Below are 21,810 nucleotides of genomic sequence, written 5' to 3' on the forward strand. Positions count from 1 at the left end.
TCTCTTGAATCGGGGAGGTGGAGATTGCAATGAGCCGAGATCGTGCCACTGCATTCCAGCCTGGCAACAGTGCAACTCTGTCTCCAAAAAAAAAAAAAAGGGGGGGGGCCTTGCCATCTTTAAATATTTCCTCCTTAAATCCATTTCAGTAAGTTCTTTTGTTGCCACCACTTCACTGAAGCTGCTCTACTCAAGGTCACCAGTGACCTTCACCTTGCTAAAACCAGTGATGAATTTTCAGTCCTCATCTGGAATTAACACGGGCACTTGACACTGTTTGTCATTTTTTCTTTTTTTAAACACATTTTTCTTTTAGCTTCTTAGACACTACTAATTTTTCTTTTTTTTTTCTGAGACAGGGTCTTGCTGTGTTGCCCAGGCTGGAGTATAATGGGCAAATCACAGCTCACTGCAGCCTCAACCTCCTCCTTGGCTCAAGCAATCCTTCCACCTCAGCCCCCGAGTAGCTGGAACTACAGGCACATGCCACCAAGCCCACCTAATTTTTGTATTTTTTATAGAAACGGTTTAACCCTGTTGCCCAAGCTGGTCTCGAACTCCTGGGCTCAAATAGTCTGCCCACCTCCGCCTCACAAAGTGCTGGATTACAGGCGTGAGCCAGCTTACTCCTAATTTTTCTTCAGCTTTGCTTGTGTCACCGCTTCTCAGGCTTTGCGGATTCATCCTCAGAGGCCCTAAGGCGCCCCAAGACTCAAGCCTGGGATCCTTTCTCCCTTCTAGATACACTCACTCCCTTGGTGATCTCACCTGGGGTTTCATAGCTTTATATCCCATGTATTTACTGATGGTTCCCAAATTTATACCTCTGCCCACACCCCTTGCCAGAACTACAGGCTGGTTTGTTCAGCCTACTGTCTCCAGTTGGATGTCTAAATGGCACCTCAAACTCTGCATGTCTAAAACTAAGCTCCTGGTATCTCCTCTCTGTCCTCAAAGTGGTTCCTCCAGCTGTTTTCCCCATCTCAGTTAATAGGGATGCCACTCTTCCTGTTGCACAGCCTAAAAATATCAGCAACATCCTTGACTTCTTTCTTTCCCTCATACCTTACATTCAGTTAGCAGATCCCACTGGCTTCACTTCCAGTATGTAAAGTCCTATCCAGAGTCCAACCACTTCTTGCCATCTCCACTGCCACCACCTTGATCCAAGCCACCATCATCTCTCACCTGGGCTTTTCCATGATTCTTTAATTGTTCCCCCTGATTCTGCCCTTATCCCCTTCTGTCTCTCCCCAGTAGTGAGCTTTGTGAGGACAAGGATGCTTCTGTTTTCTCATTGCCCAAAACAGTGCCTGGCACTAATAGATTCTGAATAAACATTGATGGAGTAAACCAGGATTATTTTTGCTTTTCTAGGTGAAAGCTTTGAGAAATGAACTAAGTTTTTACTCATCCAATTTTCCTTTCTACAGTGGTAGAGCTTTGTGTTCAGTATGGACAGAATGAGGAGGGAATGGTAGGCGAGCTTATAGCCTTCTGCACCAGCACACATAAAGTTGGCCTTACCTCAGAGACCCTGAACTCTTTTGAGCATGAGGTAAGAACAAAATGAAAGCAAACTAATAATGTGATTCTCCATTTTTGCTCTACAGGGGAGGCATTGTGATATGTTGAGAGGAGTGTGGGCTTTCGAGTCAGGCCTGGATTCCAGTCCCAGTGTGAGCTCAGACAAATTATGTCCCTGAGCCTCAGTTTCCTCTTCTGTCATTGGGTCTAAAAATCTGTATTTTTTATGATTGTTATAAGAATTAAATGGGGCTGGGCACCGTGGCTCACGCCTGTAATCCCAGGACTTTGGGAGGCCGAGGCAGGCAGATCACAAGGTCAGGAGTTCAAGACCAGCCTGGCCAACATAGTGAAACCCTGTCTCTACTAAAAATACAAAAATTAGTTGGGCATGGTGGTGGGCACCTGTAATCCCAGCTACTCGGAAGGCTGAGGAAGGAGAATCGCTTGAAATGAGGAGGTGGAGGTTGCAGTGAGCTGAGATCACGCCACTGCACTCCAGCCTGGGACAGAGCAAGACTCCGTCTCAAAAAAAAAAAAAAATGAGAATGGACATAAAGCACTTAAAACTATGCCCAGCAGGTGATAAATCTTCACCAAATAATTGGTGTTATTAGGATTGTTATGTGTTATAGACAGTCATGGGATGTCTTTGTTTTTAGTCTGTATGTATCTTAATTCTTTGAGGAATGTTAGATCTTTGATTATATTTTGAATACCTTTTATTATCTCAAGGCTTTGGAAAACACCTCTGCTATTACTTGACTATGAAGTACTGTATTCACTGTCTTTTCTTTTTCAGTTTCTGAGCAAAAGATTATCGAAAGCCAGGCACAGTGCCTGCAAGGACAGTGGCCATGCGGGAGCTAGAGACATTGTTTCCATTCAAGAGCTGTATCCTTTTCTGCTGAAGGTCTTTGCACCAAGCTACATGTTGTATTTTATAATTTATCTGTAGTTGCATGTGTAATTTAAAAACAAATAATAACAAGGCTGGGGACGGTGGCTCAGGCCTGTAATTCCCAAGCCTAGGAATTTGTGACCAACCTGGGCAACATGGTGAAACCCCGTCTCTACCAAAAGTACAAATTTTTTTTTTTTTTAGTTGGAGTTTCACTCTTTTTTCCCAGGCTGAAGTGCAATGGTGCAATCTTGGTTCACTGCAACCTCTGCCTCCCAATCTCAAGTGATTCTCCTGCCTCAGCCTCCTGAGTAGCTGGGATTACAGGTGCGTACCACCACACCTGGAAAATTTTGTATTTTTTTGGTAGAGACAGGGTTTCACCATGTTGGCCAGCTGGTCTTGAACTCCTTACCTCAGGTGATCCACCTGCCTAGGCCTCCCAAAGTCCTGGGATTACAGGCGTGAGTCACCGCACCTGGCCAAAGTACAAATTAAAAATAATAATAATAAGCTGGGCATGGTGATGTGCGCCTGTAGATCCAGCTAGTTGGTAGGCTGAGGTGGGAAAATCTCTTGAACCTGGGAGGCGGAAGTTGCAGTAAGCTGAGATCAGGCCACTGCACTCCAGCCTGGATGACAGAGGAAACCCCATCTCAATAATAATAATAATTGTAAAAATTACCTAATATTGAGATTTCTTCTAGCAATCAGCCCTTGGCTTATATGAAAGTTTATTTTATATATATATATATTTGAGATGGAGTCTCGCTCTGTCGCCCATGTTGGAGTGCAGTGGTGCGATCTCGGCTCACTGCAAGCTCCGTCTCCTGGGTTCATGCCATTCTCCTGCCTCAGCCTCCCAAGTAGCTGGGACTACAGGCGCTCGCACCACGCCCGGCTAATTTTTTGTATTTTTTTTTAGTAGAGACGGGGTTTCACCATGTTAGCCAGGATGGTCTCTGTCCCCTGACCTGGTGATCCGCCCATCTTGGCCTCCCAAAGTGCTGGGATTACAGGCATGAGCTACCGTGCCCGGCCATTATTGTTTTTCTTAACCAGTGTTCTTAGACTTGAAGTGGAAGAAGAAGAGGAAATCCTCTTGAACTCTTACACCACACCCTCAAAGGTAAGTGAACAGTGTTTGGACATTGCATTTTACAAGTAACATTTTAAAATAGGTTATCACAACATTTGAAGATCTAAGGGAAAAAAATCAACCACTCTTAGGCATTTCCTACTATATTTCCACTTACACGTCTTCCTTTCTGATATGTCTAAATGTTTTACATAATGGCAGTCCTTATAAACATACAGTTATCCTGCTTTTCTCAGCACAACATAAAACATTTCTATACATATAATTTCTCCATAATTGCCCTTTTTGAATAGTTGCATAGTTTTATACTATAATTGAATAATTCAGTTCTGTGTTGGATCCCAGTGTGAAAGATCAAGTAGGGTAGTGGAAAAGCATTGCCTTCAAAGTCTGAGTCAGAAGACCTAGGTGACCTGGAGTGAGTTGTTTTATCTCTTTGAGCCAGTTTCCTTATCCATAATATCAGGATTCATTCATTCAGTTATCCAGCAACAACTATGTGGCCGGGTGCGGTGGCTCACACTTGTAATCCCAGCACTTTGGGAGGCTGAGGCAGGCAGATCACAGGTCAGGAGATCGAGACCATCCTGGTTAACATGGTGAAACCCTGTCTCTACCATAAATACAAAAAAAAAAAAAAAAAATCAGCCGGGCATGGTGGCGGGCGCCTGTAGTCCTAGCTACTCGAGAGGCTGAGGCAGGAGAATGGCGGGAACCCAGGAGGCAGAGCTTGCAGTGAGCCGAGATCGCGCTACTGCACTCCAGCCTGGGCGACAGAGCGAGACTCCGTCTCAAAAAAAAAAAAAAAAAAAACAACAACTATGTACTGCACGAGACACTGGCTAAACAATGGTGAATGAAACAGACATGGATGGGCTCTGCCCTCAAGAAGCTGACAGCCAGTGCACAATATCCCCCATCCTGGAGGGCTTGAAGAGGAAATAAATAGGTAAAGGATCAGGCCCTATGCAATGTATTCAGTAATAGTAACTATTCTTTATACTAACTAAATAAGTTTGTAGAATTCATAAACATGGAGTGAGCCTTAATTATTCAAAGTAAATTACATCATAAGAAAGATGTAATTTACATTGCCCTACGCAATGTATTCAGTAATAGTAATTATTATTATTCTTATTTTTTTTTGAGATGGAGTTTTCCTCTTGTCGCCCAGGCTGGAGTGCAATGGCACGATCTCGGCTCACTGCAACCTCCGCCTCCTGGGTTCAAGCAATTCTCCTGCCTCAGCCTCCCGAGTAGCTGGGATTACAGGTGTGCGCCACTACGGCCAGCTAATTTTTGTATTTTTAGTAGAGACTGGATTTCACCATGTCAGCCAGGCTGGTCTTGAACTCCTCACCTCAGCTGATCCACCTGCCTTGGCCTCCAAAGTGCTGGGATTACAGGTGCGAGCCACCATGCCCAGCCCAGTAATTATTCTTTATACTAACTAAATAAATTTGTAGAAATTCATAAACATGGAGGGAGACTTAATTATTCAAAATAAATTACATCATAAGAAAGAAGGTAAGGGCTGGGTGCAGTGGCTCATGCCTGTAATCCCAGCACTCTGGGAGACCAAGGTAGGAGGATCAGTGACCAGAGATCATGCCACTGCTCTACAGCCTGGGTAACAAAGTGAAACCCTCTCTCAAGAAGAAAGAAGGTAAATAGTTTAGATATGCCTGTGGAGAGCAAGAGGGCCAAAAATGTGCCCCATGAAGTTGCAAACACAAAACCAGGTGCATATAATATTAAAATAATTAGGTGTTTGTTAGAGTTTCTTAAGATTGGAGAGACTATAACTCATTTGATTTTCCCCCTTAAGTGGTTTTCTGAGTCCATATCCCAGTGAAGGACACCACCGTTCTTCCATTGGCTCAGGCCAAGAACCTTGGAGACCTCCTTAAATCCTTTTTCTCTCACACCCCACATCCAACTTAGCTACCAGTCCTGTCATCCCTCTCCAGGGTCTGGCCACCTCTCACCATTTCCACTGTCACCACCAGGTCCACGGCATCATTGTCTCCTGAATGATTGGGACAGCCTCCTAACTAGTCCCTTGGCTTCTTTCTGCCGTGTCCACCTCTAACCAACTCTCCACCCAGCAGCCAGAGTGCTCCTTTCCAGCGAAAGGTCAGGTTTTCTTGCTCACATCTCTCCCACTGGCTTTTCATCTTTCCTCCTAATACGCAAAGTTTGAACCAGCATGTGTGAGGTTCTGTAGGAGCTGGCCCCCTCCTCCTTCTGTCCTCTTTCCCTGCTCCCCTTCGCTCTCTGCTTCTGCCATGCCAAATATAGGTTCATTTCCTGTCTCCTTGTCAGAGGGAACAAGCCTGCCTAAAAGAACAAAGCCCTTCCTCTGTTTTATTTTCTTGCTTTATTTTTCTCCTTATTATTCTCTTGCTTTATTACCACCAAACATGTTATATACTTTTTTGTTTTAGTCGGCCTTCCCTCCATTAGATGGAAGCTCCTTGAGAATAGAGACTTTGTTTTTACTTGCTGCTCTTTTCCCAGCACCCTGGCACGTTAATAGTTGTTGAAAGACCTCTGAATAAGGGAACGTGGTTGGCTCTCTCAATTGCAGTACCAATGGGACCACCACGGTTTTATCTGGTTGACAGCTTCACAGATTGAAAATTTTATCTAATTTGTCTGTGTATCCAGAATTGATCAAATTCTGGAGTCTGACTCATGGTAACCCAGATGTCAGTTGACTGATGCGTAAGCCAGATGCAAATTTGTTTACTTTACTATTGAAGTAGATACCCTTCCAATGACTGAAATCCCATATTTAGGATACCCCATTCCTGCTATGGAAATACTTAGGACACTAAATTGTGAATCAAAGTTTGTGACTGTGAGGCTGAGTGCAGTGGCTCACACCTGTAATCCCAGCACTTTGGGAGGCTGAGGCAGGTGGATCACTTGAGGTCAGGAGTTCAAGACCAGTGAAACTCCATCTCTACTCAAAATAAAAAATTAGCTGGGCATGGTGGTGGTGCCTGTAATCCCAGCTACTCAGGAGGCTTAGGCAGGAGAATCACTTGAACCTGGGAGGCGGAGGTTGCAGTGAACCAAAATCACACCACTGCACTCCAGGCTGGGCAACAGAGCGAGACTCCATCTCAAAAAAAAAAAAAAAAAAGTTCGTGACTGTGAATTCCACGCTAAATGAGTTGGAGTGAAATGTTGAGCAAACAATATGTCTGGGCTAGAGATACCTAAAATGCTTAGAACAGTACTCATCACGTGGAAATTGTTCAGTCACTATTAGGCCATGCATCAATGGCAGCATGATAAAATAGTCAAAGTGTGGCCAGGCATGGTGGCTCACACCTGTAATCCCAGCACTTTGGGAGGCCAAGGTGGGCGGATCACCTGAGGTCAGGAGTTCGAGACCAGTCTGGCCACCATGGTGAAACCTCATCTCTACAAAAGTACAAAAATTAGCTGGGCATGATGGCGGGTGCCTGTAATCCCAGCTACTCGAGAGGCTGAGATGGAAGAATCACTTGAACCCAGGAGGTGGAGGTTGCAGTGAGCCGAGATCATGCCATTGAACTCCAGCCTGGGTGAGAAAGTGAGACTCCATCTAAAAAAAAAAAAGTGTGAATGTTGACCTTTCCATACAAACGGTGCCAGGCTGAGGTTGCCTGACCCTTGTCAGGTCTTGGGAACAGGTGTCCCTCTGCTATAGGGGTAAATATGATATGTCAGTGATTTTAGCTTATCACTGTTAAATATTTCAGCTGTACAATTGACAGCCGTTCTTTTGCTTCCGTGTTCACCATAAATCTGCTGATGATTTGGCTGCCATGATGCTAACAGGGAGAGAATGTGTTAGCCTGAGGACTTGACGTTCCCATACCCTTAGCAATTATATTTCTAGTAAATTAATCAACTGGCATCCTTGGTTATAATTTGATTTTCTCTGTGGGTGTGAGAATGTGCTTACCCTAGGATATGAAAATATGGTACCATTGGTGACTACATTTCTGATTAAAAATGATGAAACCGGCCACTGCGGTGGCTCACGCCTATAATCCCAGCACTTTGGGAGGCCGAGACGGGTGGATCACCTGAGGTCAGGAGTTTAAGACCAGCCTGGCCAACATGGCGAAACTCTGTCTCTACTAAAAATACAAAAATATTATCTGGGCGTGGCGGTGGGCGCCTGTAATCCCAGCTGCTCGGGAGGCTGAGGCAGGAGAATTGCTTGAACGGAGGCGGAGGTTGCAGTGAGCCAAGATCGTGCCACTGCACTCCAGCCTGGGCAATCAGAGCAAAACTCCATCTCAAAAAAAAAAAAGAAAGAAAGAAAAGATGAAACTAGCCAGGCACAGTGGCATATGCCTGTAATCCTAGCACTTTGGGAGGCCAAGGTGGACGGATCACCTGAGGTCAGGAGTTAGAGACCAGCCTGGCCAAAATGGCGAAACCCCATCTCTACTAAAAATACAAAAATTATCCTGGCACGGTGGCGCATGCCTGTAATCCCAGCTACTCGGGAGGCTGAGGCAGGAGAATTGCCTGAACCCAGAAGGCGGAGGTTGCAGTGAGCTGAGATCATGCCACTGCACACTCCACCCTGGGCAACCCTCCGTCTTAAAAAAAAAAAAAAAAAAACCATGATGAAGCTGGCATTAAGTGTTAATAATGAATCTTATGAGCTTGGTTAAAGGGACTGGAGTTGGTGAACACTATTGGATTTCAGCCCTGAGGCTGAGGACTAGGACACCAGACTGTGCCTTGTTTACCGAAGTGCTGTCACCTTGCCACGTCCTGCGAGACAGACTGTCATTCTCTCAAAATATCCCTGCCCCACAACACTGGCCCTAGAGTGTTGTAGCCCACTGTATATTAGGAGACTCTTTTGGAGGGACAGTTTGAGAAAATGTATTAAAATTATAAAATCTCTTTTTTTTAATTATAAAAAAATAAAGACACGGTGTCACTATGTTGCTCAGGCTGGTCTTGAACTCCTGAGCTCAAGTGATCCTCCTGCCTCGGCCTCCCAAAATGCTAGGATTACAGGCATGAGCCACCATCCCTGGCCAAATTCGTAAAATCTTTTTCTATCCTTTGACCCAGTAATTCTCCCTAGGGGGAAAAAAAAAACCTCTTCTGAAGAAATAATTCAAATTATAGGAAAAGCTGTATGCATAAAGATACGCATTTTAGCATTTTTTAAATTTAAAATCTTAATTTGCCAAATCACTTTTCACCTGAGAATCAGCATCACTTGTAATCACTGAAAATTACAAGCAACCCATAATCCAGCAATAGAGAAGTAATTATGTAAATCATTGTAGTCAGTTTAATTAAATAACACGGCTACTAAAAAGGATAAAACCTGTAATCCCAGCACTTTGGGAGGCCGAGGCAAGGTGGATCACCTGAGATCAGGAGTTCGAGACCAGCCTGACCAACATGGCGAAACTCTCATCTCTACTAGAAATACAAAATTAGCTGGGCATGGTGGTGCGTGCCTGTAGTCCCAGCTACTCGAGAGGCTGAGGCTGGAGAATCACTTGAACACGAGAGGTGGAGTTGCAGTGAGCCGAGATCGCGCATTGCACTCCAGCCTGGGCAACAAGAGCGAAGTGAAACTCCGTCTCAGAAAAAAAAAAAAGAGGGAAAAAGATTGGGCCAGGTGCAGCAGCTCATGTGTGTAATTCCAGTATTTTGGGAGGCTGAGGCAGGTGGATCACTTGAGGTCAGGAGTTCGAGACCAGCCTGGCCAACATGACAAAACCCCATCTCTACTAAAGATACAAAAATTAGCCAGATGTGGTGGCAGGCACCTGTAATCCCAGCTACTCGAGAGGCTGAGGCAGCAGAATCGCTTGAACCCAGGAAGCAGAGGTTGTAGTGAGCCAAGATCTTGCCACTGTGCCCCAGCCTGGGTGACAGAGTGACTCCATCTCAAAAAAAAAAAAAAAGATAAAAAATGTAACAGTGTGGGAAAATGTTGATAATTAATATAGAGTGAAAAATTCAGCACGTAAAATACTTAGGTTTATATTTAAACTAAGATTATGAGTATAATTTGTATATTCTAATTTGTGTATTTGTAATCTTAATATACAAATTATAAGGCACCACACCTGGCTTTTTTTTTTTTCCTCCTCAGGTGTGAGGTCTCGCCATTGCCCAGGCTGGTCTTGAACTCCTGGGCTCAGGTGATCCTCCCACCTTGACCTCCCAGAGTGCTGGGATTACAGGCATGAGCCACCACCCCTGGCCTAGAAAAATATTAAAATACTATTAAGGAATATTCAAAACTGGTTATTATATCAGGGTGGTAGAATAAGGGATTTTTTTTTTTAATCTATCTTCCATTGCAGCTGGTTTTGATGGTTTTGAATCTGTTCTCTGACATTCTGTCCTGCAGTTGCCACCAGTTGACCACTCGGCAGTATAACTTCTTAAACTTGCAGCCAGGAGGAGCCCTAGGGCAGGGAAAGCTGCAGACTAGGGGGCTTCCTGGCTGCTATCCAGGCAAGGATTTTGTTTTCTCTATTATAGTCGATTATTCTAGACTTTAGGGAGCAATAGGTCTCTGGACTATAGGTTTCAGCCACTATTCTGGGCTTATCTTTGGATTCTTGTTGATGAGTCAAAAAAAAAGAAAAAAAAAAGGAGTGACCATCTATATTAGATGTTTGCTAACTCTTCAAGTATGAGCTCAACCTTGTTATCTGCCTGGAGTCATTTCCTTTGAAAATGTGTGGTAGACTTTGCCGAAATAAGTAGTAATGTCCCATTCCTTCTCAGGAAAATGTGTACACGTAGATCAAAACTATGCATTGTAAAACTAATATCTGTTTGAAAACAGAGAGGTGGGGACAGAAAGTAAACATATGAAGGATTTGACAGGACAGATTACCAGCCTGGTGGTCATTTTTGGAAAATATTTGCTTTCTTGTAATTGCCTTCAAAATAGGGACAGTGTCCTGAATGTTAGTTACAGTTGTTGAAGATTTCTTTTTGAGATTATGCTTGGATCATGGGGCCTTAAGAAGAGAACCCACCCAGTCCTATTTTGTGCCTTCGTTTGGACATGCTCTCCCTTTTCTTCCAAGGAACTATACACTTAATTAGTATTGGGTCGGACTGAGATTTTGTTTTCCTTTTTTTTTCCCTAGGGTTCTCAGAAGCGAGCTATCTCTACCCCAGAAACCCCCCTAACAAAAAGGAGTGTGTCAACTCGTAGCCCCCATCAGCTCCTCTCACCGTCAAGTTTCTCTCCAAGGTATGGATCATAATTCATTCAAGTGCCATAAAGCTGGCCTCCCCTCCCCTTTCTCTGGCTATCTGAGGAAGGCTAACAGCAGAGTTATTTATTAACTATAGGTGGGTATGTACATCAGTTATTTATTAACTATAGGTGGGCATGTACATCTGCAGTGAATTGGCTTGAAAGCCTATTGCTCTCTGCCTTCCTTGCTTTCCTTTTCTTTGTGGAAAATTACTGTTTCTTACGGTAATTAAGGAAACTCACTTTCCACCCACTTTTCTAGGGCTCATTTCCTAGATCAGGAACTGATATCTTCTATTGAAAACAACCTGTCTATTCAGAAGTCTAAGAGTCTTAACAGGTCTTGTCAGTAGACGCAAGTAGGTTTCCACCTGCTTCTGTTTGTGTTTTCCTGGGTTTCTTTTTCTTTCTTTTCATCTAAAGTTTTTTGTTTTTTTTTTTTTAAAGAAAAGCACATATCTTTGTTCATAATGTTTCATAACCTGTTTATTGTTTCAAATTCAGGTTACAACTAGTTTCTGAGAGTTTTCTTGTCACTGTGAATCTGCACTGACTTAATTGGTATTTTGTCCCTCTGCCACCATTGCACATAAATCCACAAAGATCATATGTAATTTTTTGAAATCCGTAAATGACATGTCTCATATTAGAAAATTCCACAGGCAAGTGCTCTGCTGAGTAGATGGGTTTTTAGGAGTTTCCACATCAAGATGAGGCTCAGGAGCAGTAGTATTAACCCTTTAGGGAAACACCAACTGTCAGGAGTCATTACCTCTACTTTGGATCACTTCTAGATGAACCAGAGCTTAAGATTTTTCAACTCTATCACTTTTTTTTTTTTTTTTTTTTTGAGGTGGAGTCTCACTCTGTCACCCAGGCTGGAGTGCAGTGGCACCATCTTGGCTTACTGAAGCCTCTGCCTCCCGGTTCAAGCGATTGTCCTGTCTCAGCTTCCCGAGTAGCTGGGTCTACAGGTGCTCGCAACCACGCCCGGCTAATTTTTGTATTTTTAGTAGAGACGAGGTTTTGCCTCTTGGCCAGGCTGATCTTGCACTCCTGACCTCAGGTGATCCACCCGCCTTGGCCTCCCAAAGTGCTAGGATGTCAAGCATGAGCCACCGCTCCCGGCCTTTTTAGCTCCATCACTTTAGAAAGGTGGTGATAGAAGCTCTGCAGTCATTCAAGGTAAGTGGTTATTGGATTTTTTTTTTCTTTCTTTCTTTTTTTTTAAGATAGGCTTTTACTCTGTTGTCCAGGCTGGAGTGCAGTGGCACAGTCATAGCTCACTGTAGCCTTGGCCTTCCAGGCTCAGGTGATCCTCCTACCTCAGCCTCCTGAGTAGCTGGGACTACAGGTGTATGCTACCAAGCCCAGTTAATTTTTGAAATTTTTGTAGAGATGGGGTTTTACCATGTTGCTCAAGCTGGTCTCGAACTCCTGGCCTCAAGCAATCTGCCTGCCTTAGCCTCCCAAAGTACTGGGATTACAGGCATGAGCCAGCATGCCTGGCAGTAATTGGATTTTGAAGGACAGTTTTACTTTAGGGTAGTCTACTGCTGCTTTGGGGAGTTCTCAGACTTTTTGGAAGAAAGCTTTCTAGACTTAAGAGCATCTTTGCAACCTGGTATGTAGGGATGGTTCTTATAGACGTGCCAGCACCACTGCAGGAGTTATATTCTCCAAATGTCATTACAATGCTCTGAAACCTATAGATCTGTTTACAACTGTCCCCATGTGAGCATCTTGCTGCATTAAAGGGCCTGCTGTAATGGATGGCTCATGGAGCTTCCCAGGGAAGAGCTTGGAGAAGTTGGCAAAATGCTGCCTAGTCATTTTTTAATGCACACTAATAAAGCTGACAGCAGAAACTGATTTTGTAATGTATGAAAGTAACTTCTAAATTATTCACGTAGAGGTGGCACTGGAGGTTGAGCTAATTAATCGAGCTCATTTTCTGTAGCCTGTGAAAAGAAAGAATGATGGCATTAATTCTGATGGTGCCCCACATAAAACTCGTTCCTGCAGAGTTTCAGTGCATTAAACAAAGCCTATTTTAAATAGACCTCTCTGTATGGCATGTTTACAACCAGAGGATTAGAAGACCTCACTGTCATCTAAGCAGATCAGCAATATCCATGTGTTCTTAGAGGTGTAATTTACCAGTCAGGGAGTGGAAACGTGAGAACTTGGCAGTTGAGCCTAGAAAAATGGGAATGTTTGCACATCACCAGACTGTTAATTCATTACTTCCCTATCTCCATAGACACTGGGGAAAGTTGATTAATTTTAACTTCATTTTATTGTTGTTTCTACCTTGAACCATATTGTGAGTTTTTATATATGCTCAGCAAGTTTTGGCTTATCCACAGTTGCAGGCTCAGATGATGTTCCAATAAATGCTAAAAATCCATAAGAAGAAAAAAATGGGACTTAAAGTTTGCCTTTTAATCAATTCAGAATCTGGGGATTTTTTTGCCTTGCGTAGTATTAATGCCAAGAGAACGACAACTTTTTAAAATACGTTTCTGTCTCTAAACTTCTCTAAAAATGTTTGGTATTCCTCAGCCTGGTATTCCTCAACCCCTCATTCCTGAAATTCCTTAAAGGTCTGGGTATGTCCAACCCCGTTAAATTGATTTGATTTATAAACTGTGAGGCCACCTTCCTTTTCTCCAGTCCCCATTTCCAAAGGTAACCTCATTTTATTCTTCTCTCCCTTTAGATATGAACACAGTAACATTAACTTGTTTTGCTTCCAATTAGTGCTACTCCCTCCCAGAAATACAACTCACGAAGTAACCGAGGAGAAGTGGTTACCTCCTTTGGCTCAGCACAGGGAGTATCTTGGTCTGGGAGAGGAGGAGCTGGACACATCAGCCTGAAGATCTTGGGATGTCCAGAGGCACTAACTGGGAGCTACAAATCCATGTTTCAGAAGCTGCCAGACATTCGAGAAGGTGATTGTTTTTTTCCCTTTGAAATTCTGGTGGATATAAAACCACCTAGAAGGGTGTAGAGTAACAAAGCTTCAGCTAGGCTGGTAGAACAAGTTCCAAGGTTGCCTTTCAATATATGAGTTGGTAGATGTCCTCATGGAAGCTCTAGTAATGGAGGGACACTGGCGATACTATCAGTGATTGCCCCAAGTCACTTCACTTTGCTAAAAAGCACATAACCATTCCCAGCAGCAAAAACTTGAATGATGTAAAGGAATTCAACTTAAAGATATTCATGGCTCCTTCCTTAGAAGTCTTCTTCAGGTTGGCCTTGACTTGCCTAAAACCTCAGTGAGGACTTGAGTAAAGGGCAGACTTGGAGATGGGGTGGGGTTCATGCTGATTCCCTGGAATTGTGCTATGGGGTCTCCTGTGGCCAGATGGAAGGCCAGATTCAGCAACCAAATATTGGAAAATTGGCAAGGGTTTTAGAAGGTTTAAACTGGCCAGATGTCCAGGCACCCTTCCTGCTTCTGTAAAATGACTGACTTCAATATTTTACAGCGTGCTGTATTTTCTCTTCTTGGCAAGTGAAATGTCTTAAACATAATACTTTTTTTTCCACTTCTGGGATTGCAGTTCTGACCTGTAAGATAGAGGAACTTGGCAGCGAACTGAAGGAACATTACAAGATTGAAGCTTTCACTCCTTTGCTAGCCCCAGCACAGGTAAGAGTTGTTCTAATAGTTCTCACTAATTAATATTACATTTTTAAATCGATGACCAAGAGGCATTCTTCTTCCTTCCTTTTTTACTTCTTGTCTGTGTTCTAGTTTGAACATCTATCTTGGTTGAATTTGGGAAAATGGGCCCTTCTGAAGAAAGGTTTGTAAGTGCTGTCTGGTTTTGTGGCCAGAGAGTGATTTTCTTCCCACTTGGATTAGAGTCTTGCACATAAGCAGACATTGAAGGCCTTGTTTCCCTTGGTGGTGAGTCAGGTAGCTCCCCGGGGATTTCCCACAAATAGAAGCATTCACATATCGAGATAAAAGAACAGCAGCGAGAATGGGGTTTTCAGAATCTTATTCTCTGGACAATGACTCACAGTCTCTCCCCTGGTTTGGTCTCTTGTTACAAACTGCTGCCAATAGTATCTTTATATCATAGTTTAATCTGGCATATATACCAGTGCTTTCTCTCTAGAACGTTTTCTAATCTAAGGGGAAATATATTCTAGAAGTTTCTTTAAAGTACCTTTGTCAATGTTTACATTCAAAGAATAACCAGTTGGGGAAGTGATGCAGAACTGTGTCATAGAAGGAAGTGTTAGAGGACTTGGAAGGAAGTAATTGAGGGAAGGCAGGGAAGCACAATCACTGGGAAAGATGAGACTTCCTCTGTTTTCTCCCAAGAGTGGGAACAGAACAGAGGAAGCCATGGGGACAGAGATTTTAGCTCAGTTAATAAAGAACTTCCTGTTAAGAGGTTTTATGGTATGTGGCTAAGGATATGGCTCTAGAGCCAAATTTCTGGTCTCAAACCCAAGCTTCACCCACAGTTTGACCTTGACTAAATTATCTAACCTCTCTGTTGCTTGTTTTCCTCATCCGTAAAATGGGTACAGTAATATCCACCTGATGGTTGTTGCAAGGATTAAATGAGTTAATACATATAAAATGCCTAAGAATACATTTTAGAACAGTGCATGGTATTTAGTAAGCTCAAGAATTGTTAGCTATTATTAAGTAGTTATAGCTGTCGAAAGATGCAGTGGGCTGCCCTGGGGTGGTGAGGACGGGGTGGGGTGGGCATCCAGGGGCAAGTTCCCCTACACTAGAGATGCTCACACTTAGGCAGCCTCCTAGGAGGGCTCAAGTGCTGGGTGGGTGGGTGGACAAGATGCCCTTTCAGAATTCTTCCATCCTGAGAGTCAGTGATGATGCGGTAGTCACCTCAGGGTCAAAGCAATGCCCTGCCAAGAAATGTATTTGTTGTTTGCAGTTTGTTTTGCTATTCACCCTATTGACTTCAGATTTTGAGTTCCTGCTCCAAAGACTGTCATTCTTATGCTGTGACCTTCCTTTGGTAGGAGCCTGTCACTCTGCTGGGCCAGATTGGCTGTGATAGCAATGGGAAGCTGAACAACAAGTCAGTGATTCTTGAGGGAGACCGGGAACATTCCTCGGGTGCTCAAATTCCAGTGGATTTATCTGAGCTTAAGGAATATTCTCTGTTTCCTGGACAGGTGAGATTGGAGGAGTTCCACCAGGATGCAGGCGTACTCTTTACCCCTGTAGTGTAGGTGCTGTGCCATGCGCAGCTGCTCCTCAGTTCCTGTCTCTGCTTCCATGGGGTGCGGCTGGAGCACATGCCCCAGAGCAGACACCACTGTTGGGATTCCTATTTCCCCCATGCTCTGACCGAAGCTCTGGGACCTGACTGCCCAGACTCAAATCCCAACTCCCCGCTCCACGAGGTGCATGGCTGTGGACAAGGTACTTAACCATCTAAACTACAGTGTCTTCACTCACAAAATGGAAATAATTCTTACCTCATAGGATTGTTGTGAAAATTAGATCACTTATATAGAGCATAATTATTATTACTAATGCAATGCCCTTAATTTGTTTTCTGCAAAAATGCCCTAAGTTTATGATTACAGAATGAGAGTCGTTGGACAATGCTTTTAACTGCCTCAAAATAATGTATTCCAGACCTCATTGATCTCCACTGCTTAGCAATCCTGTTTGTTTTTGTCTTTCAGGTTGTAATTATGGAAGGAATCAACACCACTGGTAGGAAACTTGTTGCCACCAAACTCTACGAGGTACACAGTGGTACCCCCACTTGCTTCTTGGTTTGCTTCAGGCAAAGTATGTCTGGAAGCTGTCTGTTCTAGAAACTGGTCCTTTTTAGGAGCCCATTTATTTGTTAGTCAGTTCTCCATCTGTAAGTGGGAACCTACCCCTAGGCCAGGGGTCAGCAAACTCTTTCTGTAAAGGGCCAGACAGTAACTCTTTTAGACTTTGTAGCTATATGGTCTCTGTCACAATGACTCAACTCTGCCTTTGTCTACAAAAGCAGCCATAGAGGACTCTTAAACAGATGACTGTGGCTGTGTTCCAATAAAACTTTATTTAAATAGTGGGCTGTAGCCAGATTTGGCCCAGAGGCCATACGCTTACCTATCCCTGCTCTAGGCAACAGTCCTCCAGAGATTTTCATAGAATGCCAGGAAAAGTAGCAAGAAACCCTTCTCTCCCATCCTTGCCTAGAAGTACACTGATACTTTAGGCACCTGTTTTGCTCCCACTTGTTGCTGGGTGTTTTATGACAATTGAGTAGTGACCTCCCATTACCTGGGTTTCTTTGCCGTCTGAGCAGTATAGAAAAATGGCAGGTCCCATCAGATCCAAGGAGCAAGACAGAGGCACATCCTTCCCCTGCCCTCTCGCTCCTCCCCACTGTCCTCCTGTCACACACCTGCACCACCCCCAACCCGGTGCCCTCCCCTTTCCTTACCAAGGTGATGCCTGGTGCAAGACCTTACTTGAGCTTTTCCCCTGTTTTTAGGGTGTGCCACTTCCATTTTATCAGCCCACTGAAGAGGATGCAGGTGAGTTTCGGTTCAAATATTGTTTTGCCAACAGTGAGGGTGGTAGACATGAGTCCAGGAGTGTAGTTTCCCGAGCCCAAGAAAGCTGCAAAAGCTGCTGAAGAGCAATGTGACCAAGCAGTGAGGGTGCCACCATCATGAGTTCGTAGGTTTTTTGTCACAAGACCCCTGGTCTGAGCCCAGTGAGCGTTAGTCGGCTATCGCCTGAGTTCTGCCTTCATGAGGCATGTTGTTTAAAGACTAATGTTTAACAGGTATTTTTGAAGGTTGCCTTGGAAAGGAAAAAGATCTACAATTTCAAAAAGAATTTCCTTACATGCAGCGTGGGCCAGATGCGGTGGCTCACACCTGTATTCCCAACACTTTGGAAGGCCAAGGGGGGAGGATCACCTGAGGCCAGGAGTTGGAGACTAGCCTGGGCAACATAAGGAGACCCTGTTTCTACTAAAAATTAAAAAAAAAAATCAGCTGGGCTGGTGGTGCGTGCCTGAAGTCCTAGCTAATCAGAGGCTGAGACAGGAGGATTGCCTAAGCCCAGGAGTTCAAGGTTGCAGTGAGCTATGGTAACACCATTGCACTCCAGCCTGGGTGACAGAGCGAGACTCTGGCTCTTAAAAAAATTAAAATTAATTAATTTTTTGAAAATGTAATGTGGCATCCTGGATTGGATCCTTGAAGAGAAAGGGAACATCAGTGGAACAACTAGCAACGTCTGAATAAAGCCAGGAATTTACTTTTTTATTTTTCTGGCTCTAACACTCAACCTCAAAAATCCAGGAATTTAGTTAACAGTGATATACCAGCATTAATGCCTTAATTTTGACAAATGTTCATGGTTACCTAACATGTTAAGATTAGGGGCCACTGGTGAAAGACACACAGGAACTCTGTACTATCTTTGTAACGTTTCTACAATTCTAAATTTGTTCTAAAGTGAAAACTTAAAAATAATTTCTTTTTTTTTTTTTTTTTTTTTTTGAGATGGAGTCTCACTCTGTCCCCAGGCTAGAGTGCAGTGGCAAGATCTTGGCTCACTGCAAGCTCCGCCTCCCTGGTTCAAGTGATTCTCCTGCCTCAGCCTCCTAAGTAGCTGGGATTACAGGCACACACCACCACGCCCGGCTAATTTTTGTATTTTTACAAAACCCCATAGAGATGGGGTTTCACCATGTTGGTCAGGCTGGTCTTGAACTCCTGACCTTGTGATCCGCCTGCCTTGGCCTCCCAAAGTGCTGGGATTGCAGGCATGAGCCACCACGCCCGGCCAAAAAGAATTTCTTTAAAACCCTAGTGTTATGTGGTAACTAATCTAGTTGTGGAAAGGCAAAAAGAAAGTTTGACAAACTTTGCTTCTAAATATTTCAACATAATTTCAGCACTTCGCAGGGCTGAGGTGGGAGGATCACTTGAGCCCAGGAGTTTGAAACCAGCCTGGGCAATATGGCGAAAACCTGTCTCTACAAAAAAAAAAAAAAAATACAAAAATTAGCTGGGCATGGTGGCATGTGCCTGTGGTCCCAGCTGCCAAGGAGGCTGAGGTGCAGGGGTCACTTGAGCCTGGGAAGTCAAGGCTACAGTAAGCCATGATCATGCCACTGCACTCCAGCATAGGTGACAGAGTAAGACACTGTCTAGATAGATAGATAGATAGAATTTATTTATTTCAAGGTGGCCGGGTGTGATGGCTGACATCTGTAACCCGGCACTTTGGGAGGCCAAGGTGAGAGAATTGCTTGAGCCCAGTTTAAGTTTAGCCCCCTGGCACATAGTGGGTCTGCATCTCTACTAAAAATAAAAAAAATTGGCTTGGTGTGGTTGTGCACACCTGTATAGTCCCCGCTACTTGAGATGCTGAGGTAGGAGGATTGCTTGAGCCCAGGAAGTCAAGGCTGCAGTGAGCCATGATTGTGCCATTGCACTCCAGCTTGGGTGTCAGAGTGAGACCCTGTCTCAAAAAAAAAAAAGTATGTATTTCAAGGCATTTTTTTTTTTTTTTTTTTTTTTTAGAAAGAGGTTCACTCGTTGCCCAGTCTGTAGTGCAATGGCACCATCTCGGCTCACCACAACCTCCACCTCCCGGGTTCAAGCAATTCTCCTGCCTTAGCCTCTCAAGTAGCTGGGATTACAGGCATGTGCCACCACGCCTGGCTAATTTTGTATTTTTAGTAGAGATGGGGTTTCTCCATGTTGGTCTGGCTGGTCTCAAACTCCCGACCTCAGGTGATCTGCCCACCTCAGCCTCCTAAAGTGCTGGGATTACAGGCATGAGTCACCACACCCAACCCTCAAGGCATTTTTGTAAACACAGTAGAGCACTGTTAAGGATTAGCAACCAGATCACTGATACTAGCATGTTGTCAACACCCCATGCATGTAACAGTGGCCAGGGCCATTCTTGGAGATGACCTAGAATCAGGAGTGAAATTTAGGACTTTGTGATATTGCACATTTTATCAGAAAATACAAGTTTGGCTGGGCATGGTGGCTCACGCTGGGGCAGGAGGATTGCTTGACCACAGGAGTTTGAGACCAGCCTGAGCAACATGGTGAAACCTCATCTCTACAAAAAGTACAAAAAATTAGGCCGGGCGCAGTGGTTCACGCCTGTAATCCCAGCACTTTGGGAGGCCGAGCTGGGCGGATCACACGGTCAGGAGATAGAGACCATTCTGGCCAACAAGCTGAAACCCCATCTCTACTAAAAAATACAAAAATTAGCTGGGCATGGCAGCATGTGCTTATAATCCCAGCTACTCAGGAGGCTGAGGCAGTAGAATCGCTTGAACCTGGGAGGTAGAGGTTGCAGTGAGCCGAGATCGCCACTGAACTCCAGCCTGGCGACAGAGCTAGACTCTGTCTCAAAAAAAAAAAAAAAAAATTAGCTGGGTGTGGGCATGGTGGCATGTGCCTATAGTCCCAGCAACCCGGAAGGCTGAGGTGGGAGGATCACTCCCTTGAGTCCAGGAGGTCAAGTCTGCCATGAGCCGTGATCATACCACCATTGCACTCCAGCCTAGGAGTCAGAGTGAGACCCTATCTCAAAAAAAAAAAAAAACAAAAAAGAAAATACAAATTTATAGGGGCAAGGGTGGCATGCTGGTATTAGGTCAACTTCAGGTAATGAAATCAACCTGGCTGAGATACCAGGAGCCTGAGCTGTGTACCAGGGAAGCCTTTGGAAGCAGTTTAACAGGTTGTTAATGAACTTTTTTACAAGGAATTAAATGAGGCACTCATGGAGATACAGAATAAGATATGGCCCTCGCCCTCCAGAGACTCACTGCTTACACTGGGGCTCACATCTCCTGTAGGCTTCTCAGAGCCAAACTTAACTTTGTCTCCTACCCCACCAGCACATGAACCTACTCTTCCCCTTGAATGCTCTGTCAGTTCATGGTATTATTACTATGATAGACTGAATCATAGCCCCAGGAATCCCTGGAACCTGTGAATGTTTTACCTTTTGTGGTAAAGGAGACTTTGCCCGTGTGATTAAGTTAAGGCTGTTGAGATGGGGGATTAGCCTGGATTATCCAGGTGGGCCCATTATAATCACAAGGGTCCTTATAAGAGGAATGGCAAGAGAATCAGAGTCAGAGCTTAGAAATGTTAGGCTGCTATGATTTGAGGAAGCCTAAAGAAAAATTTTATTTCGAAATAGAGAAATCTTAGGCTTCTGGCTTTGCCGCTGAAGGTGGGGCCATGAACCAGGGAATGCAGGTGGCATCTGAAAGCTGGAAAAGGCAAGGAAATGGATTCTTCTCTAGAACCTCCAGACAGGAGGAACTCAGCCCTGCCCACACCTTCAGTTTAGGATTTTTGACCTCCGGAACTGTAATATAATAAATATGTGGGCTTTTTTTTTTTTTTTTTTTGAGACAGAGTCTCACTGGAGTGCAGTGGGCATGATCACAGCTCACTGCAGCCTCAACCTCCCAGGCTCAAGCAATCCTCCCACTTCAAGTAGCTAGGACTATAGGCTCAGGAGGTATGCACCACCCTGCCCAGCTAATTTTTGTATTTTTTGTAGAAACAAGGTTTCACCATGTTGCCTAGGCTGGTCTCAACCTCCTGAGCTCAAGGGATCCTCCCGCCTTAGCCTCTCAAAGTGCTGGAATTACAAGCGTTGAGCCACCACACGCAGCCAAATTCGTGTTGTTTTAAGGCACTAAGTTTGTGATAACTTGTTATAGCAACAATAGGAAACTAACACAACAGCATGTTAAGAAGCCAGGGATCTTTGGATTTTGTTGTTGTAAGCCACAGAAACTGGCTCAGACTAACAAGAAAGCAGGAATTTATTAGGGGAGATCCAGGTAGCTCACAGACTGGACAAGTGGCTAGAAACCCAGGCTTGGAACCAAGATGAGAGCCCAGGAACTCTAGCATCCAGGTAGCAGGAATTCCCCAGCTGTCTCATCTGGGCACTTCGGCTGGAATAAGTTAGCTCTAATCTTTTCTCCC

At 44.2% G+C, this 21,810-nt stretch overlaps 1 protein-coding gene across 3 annotated transcripts in view; it reads left to right on the forward strand.

Moving 5' to 3' along the window:
- The window catches only part of POLA2 (DNA polymerase alpha 2, accessory subunit), a 36,224-nt gene that overhangs the window by 3,532 nt on the left and 10,882 nt on the right, over positions 1-21,810 (forward strand). The window contains exons 2-10 of one of the 3 annotated variants that reach the window (XM_032153401.2): positions 1,434-1,558; positions 2,330-2,421; positions 3,500-3,557; positions 10,682-10,788; positions 13,558-13,751; positions 14,370-14,458; positions 15,820-15,975; positions 16,495-16,557; positions 17,304-17,346. In XM_032153401.2, the coding sequence (XP_032009292.1) occupies positions 1,434-1,558; positions 2,330-2,421; positions 3,500-3,557; positions 10,682-10,788; positions 13,558-13,751; positions 14,370-14,458; positions 15,820-15,975; positions 16,495-16,557; positions 17,304-17,346 (927 nt within the window). Of the gene's footprint in view, positions 1-1,433; positions 1,559-2,329; positions 2,422-3,499; positions 3,558-5,644; positions 5,664-10,681; positions 10,789-13,557; positions 13,752-14,369; positions 14,459-15,819; positions 15,976-16,494; positions 16,558-17,303; positions 17,347-21,810 lie in introns of those variants that run through there. The other 2 variants (XM_058438920.1, XM_058438921.1) reach the window with 2 other exon arrangements.

The sequence above is a fragment of the Hylobates moloch genome, unplaced genomic scaffold, assembly GCF_009828535.3.
Source record: "Hylobates moloch isolate HMO894 unplaced genomic scaffold, HMol_V3 SCAFFOLD_5, whole genome shotgun sequence".
Classification (NCBI taxonomy): domain Eukaryota; kingdom Metazoa; phylum Chordata; class Mammalia; order Primates; family Hylobatidae; genus Hylobates; species Hylobates moloch.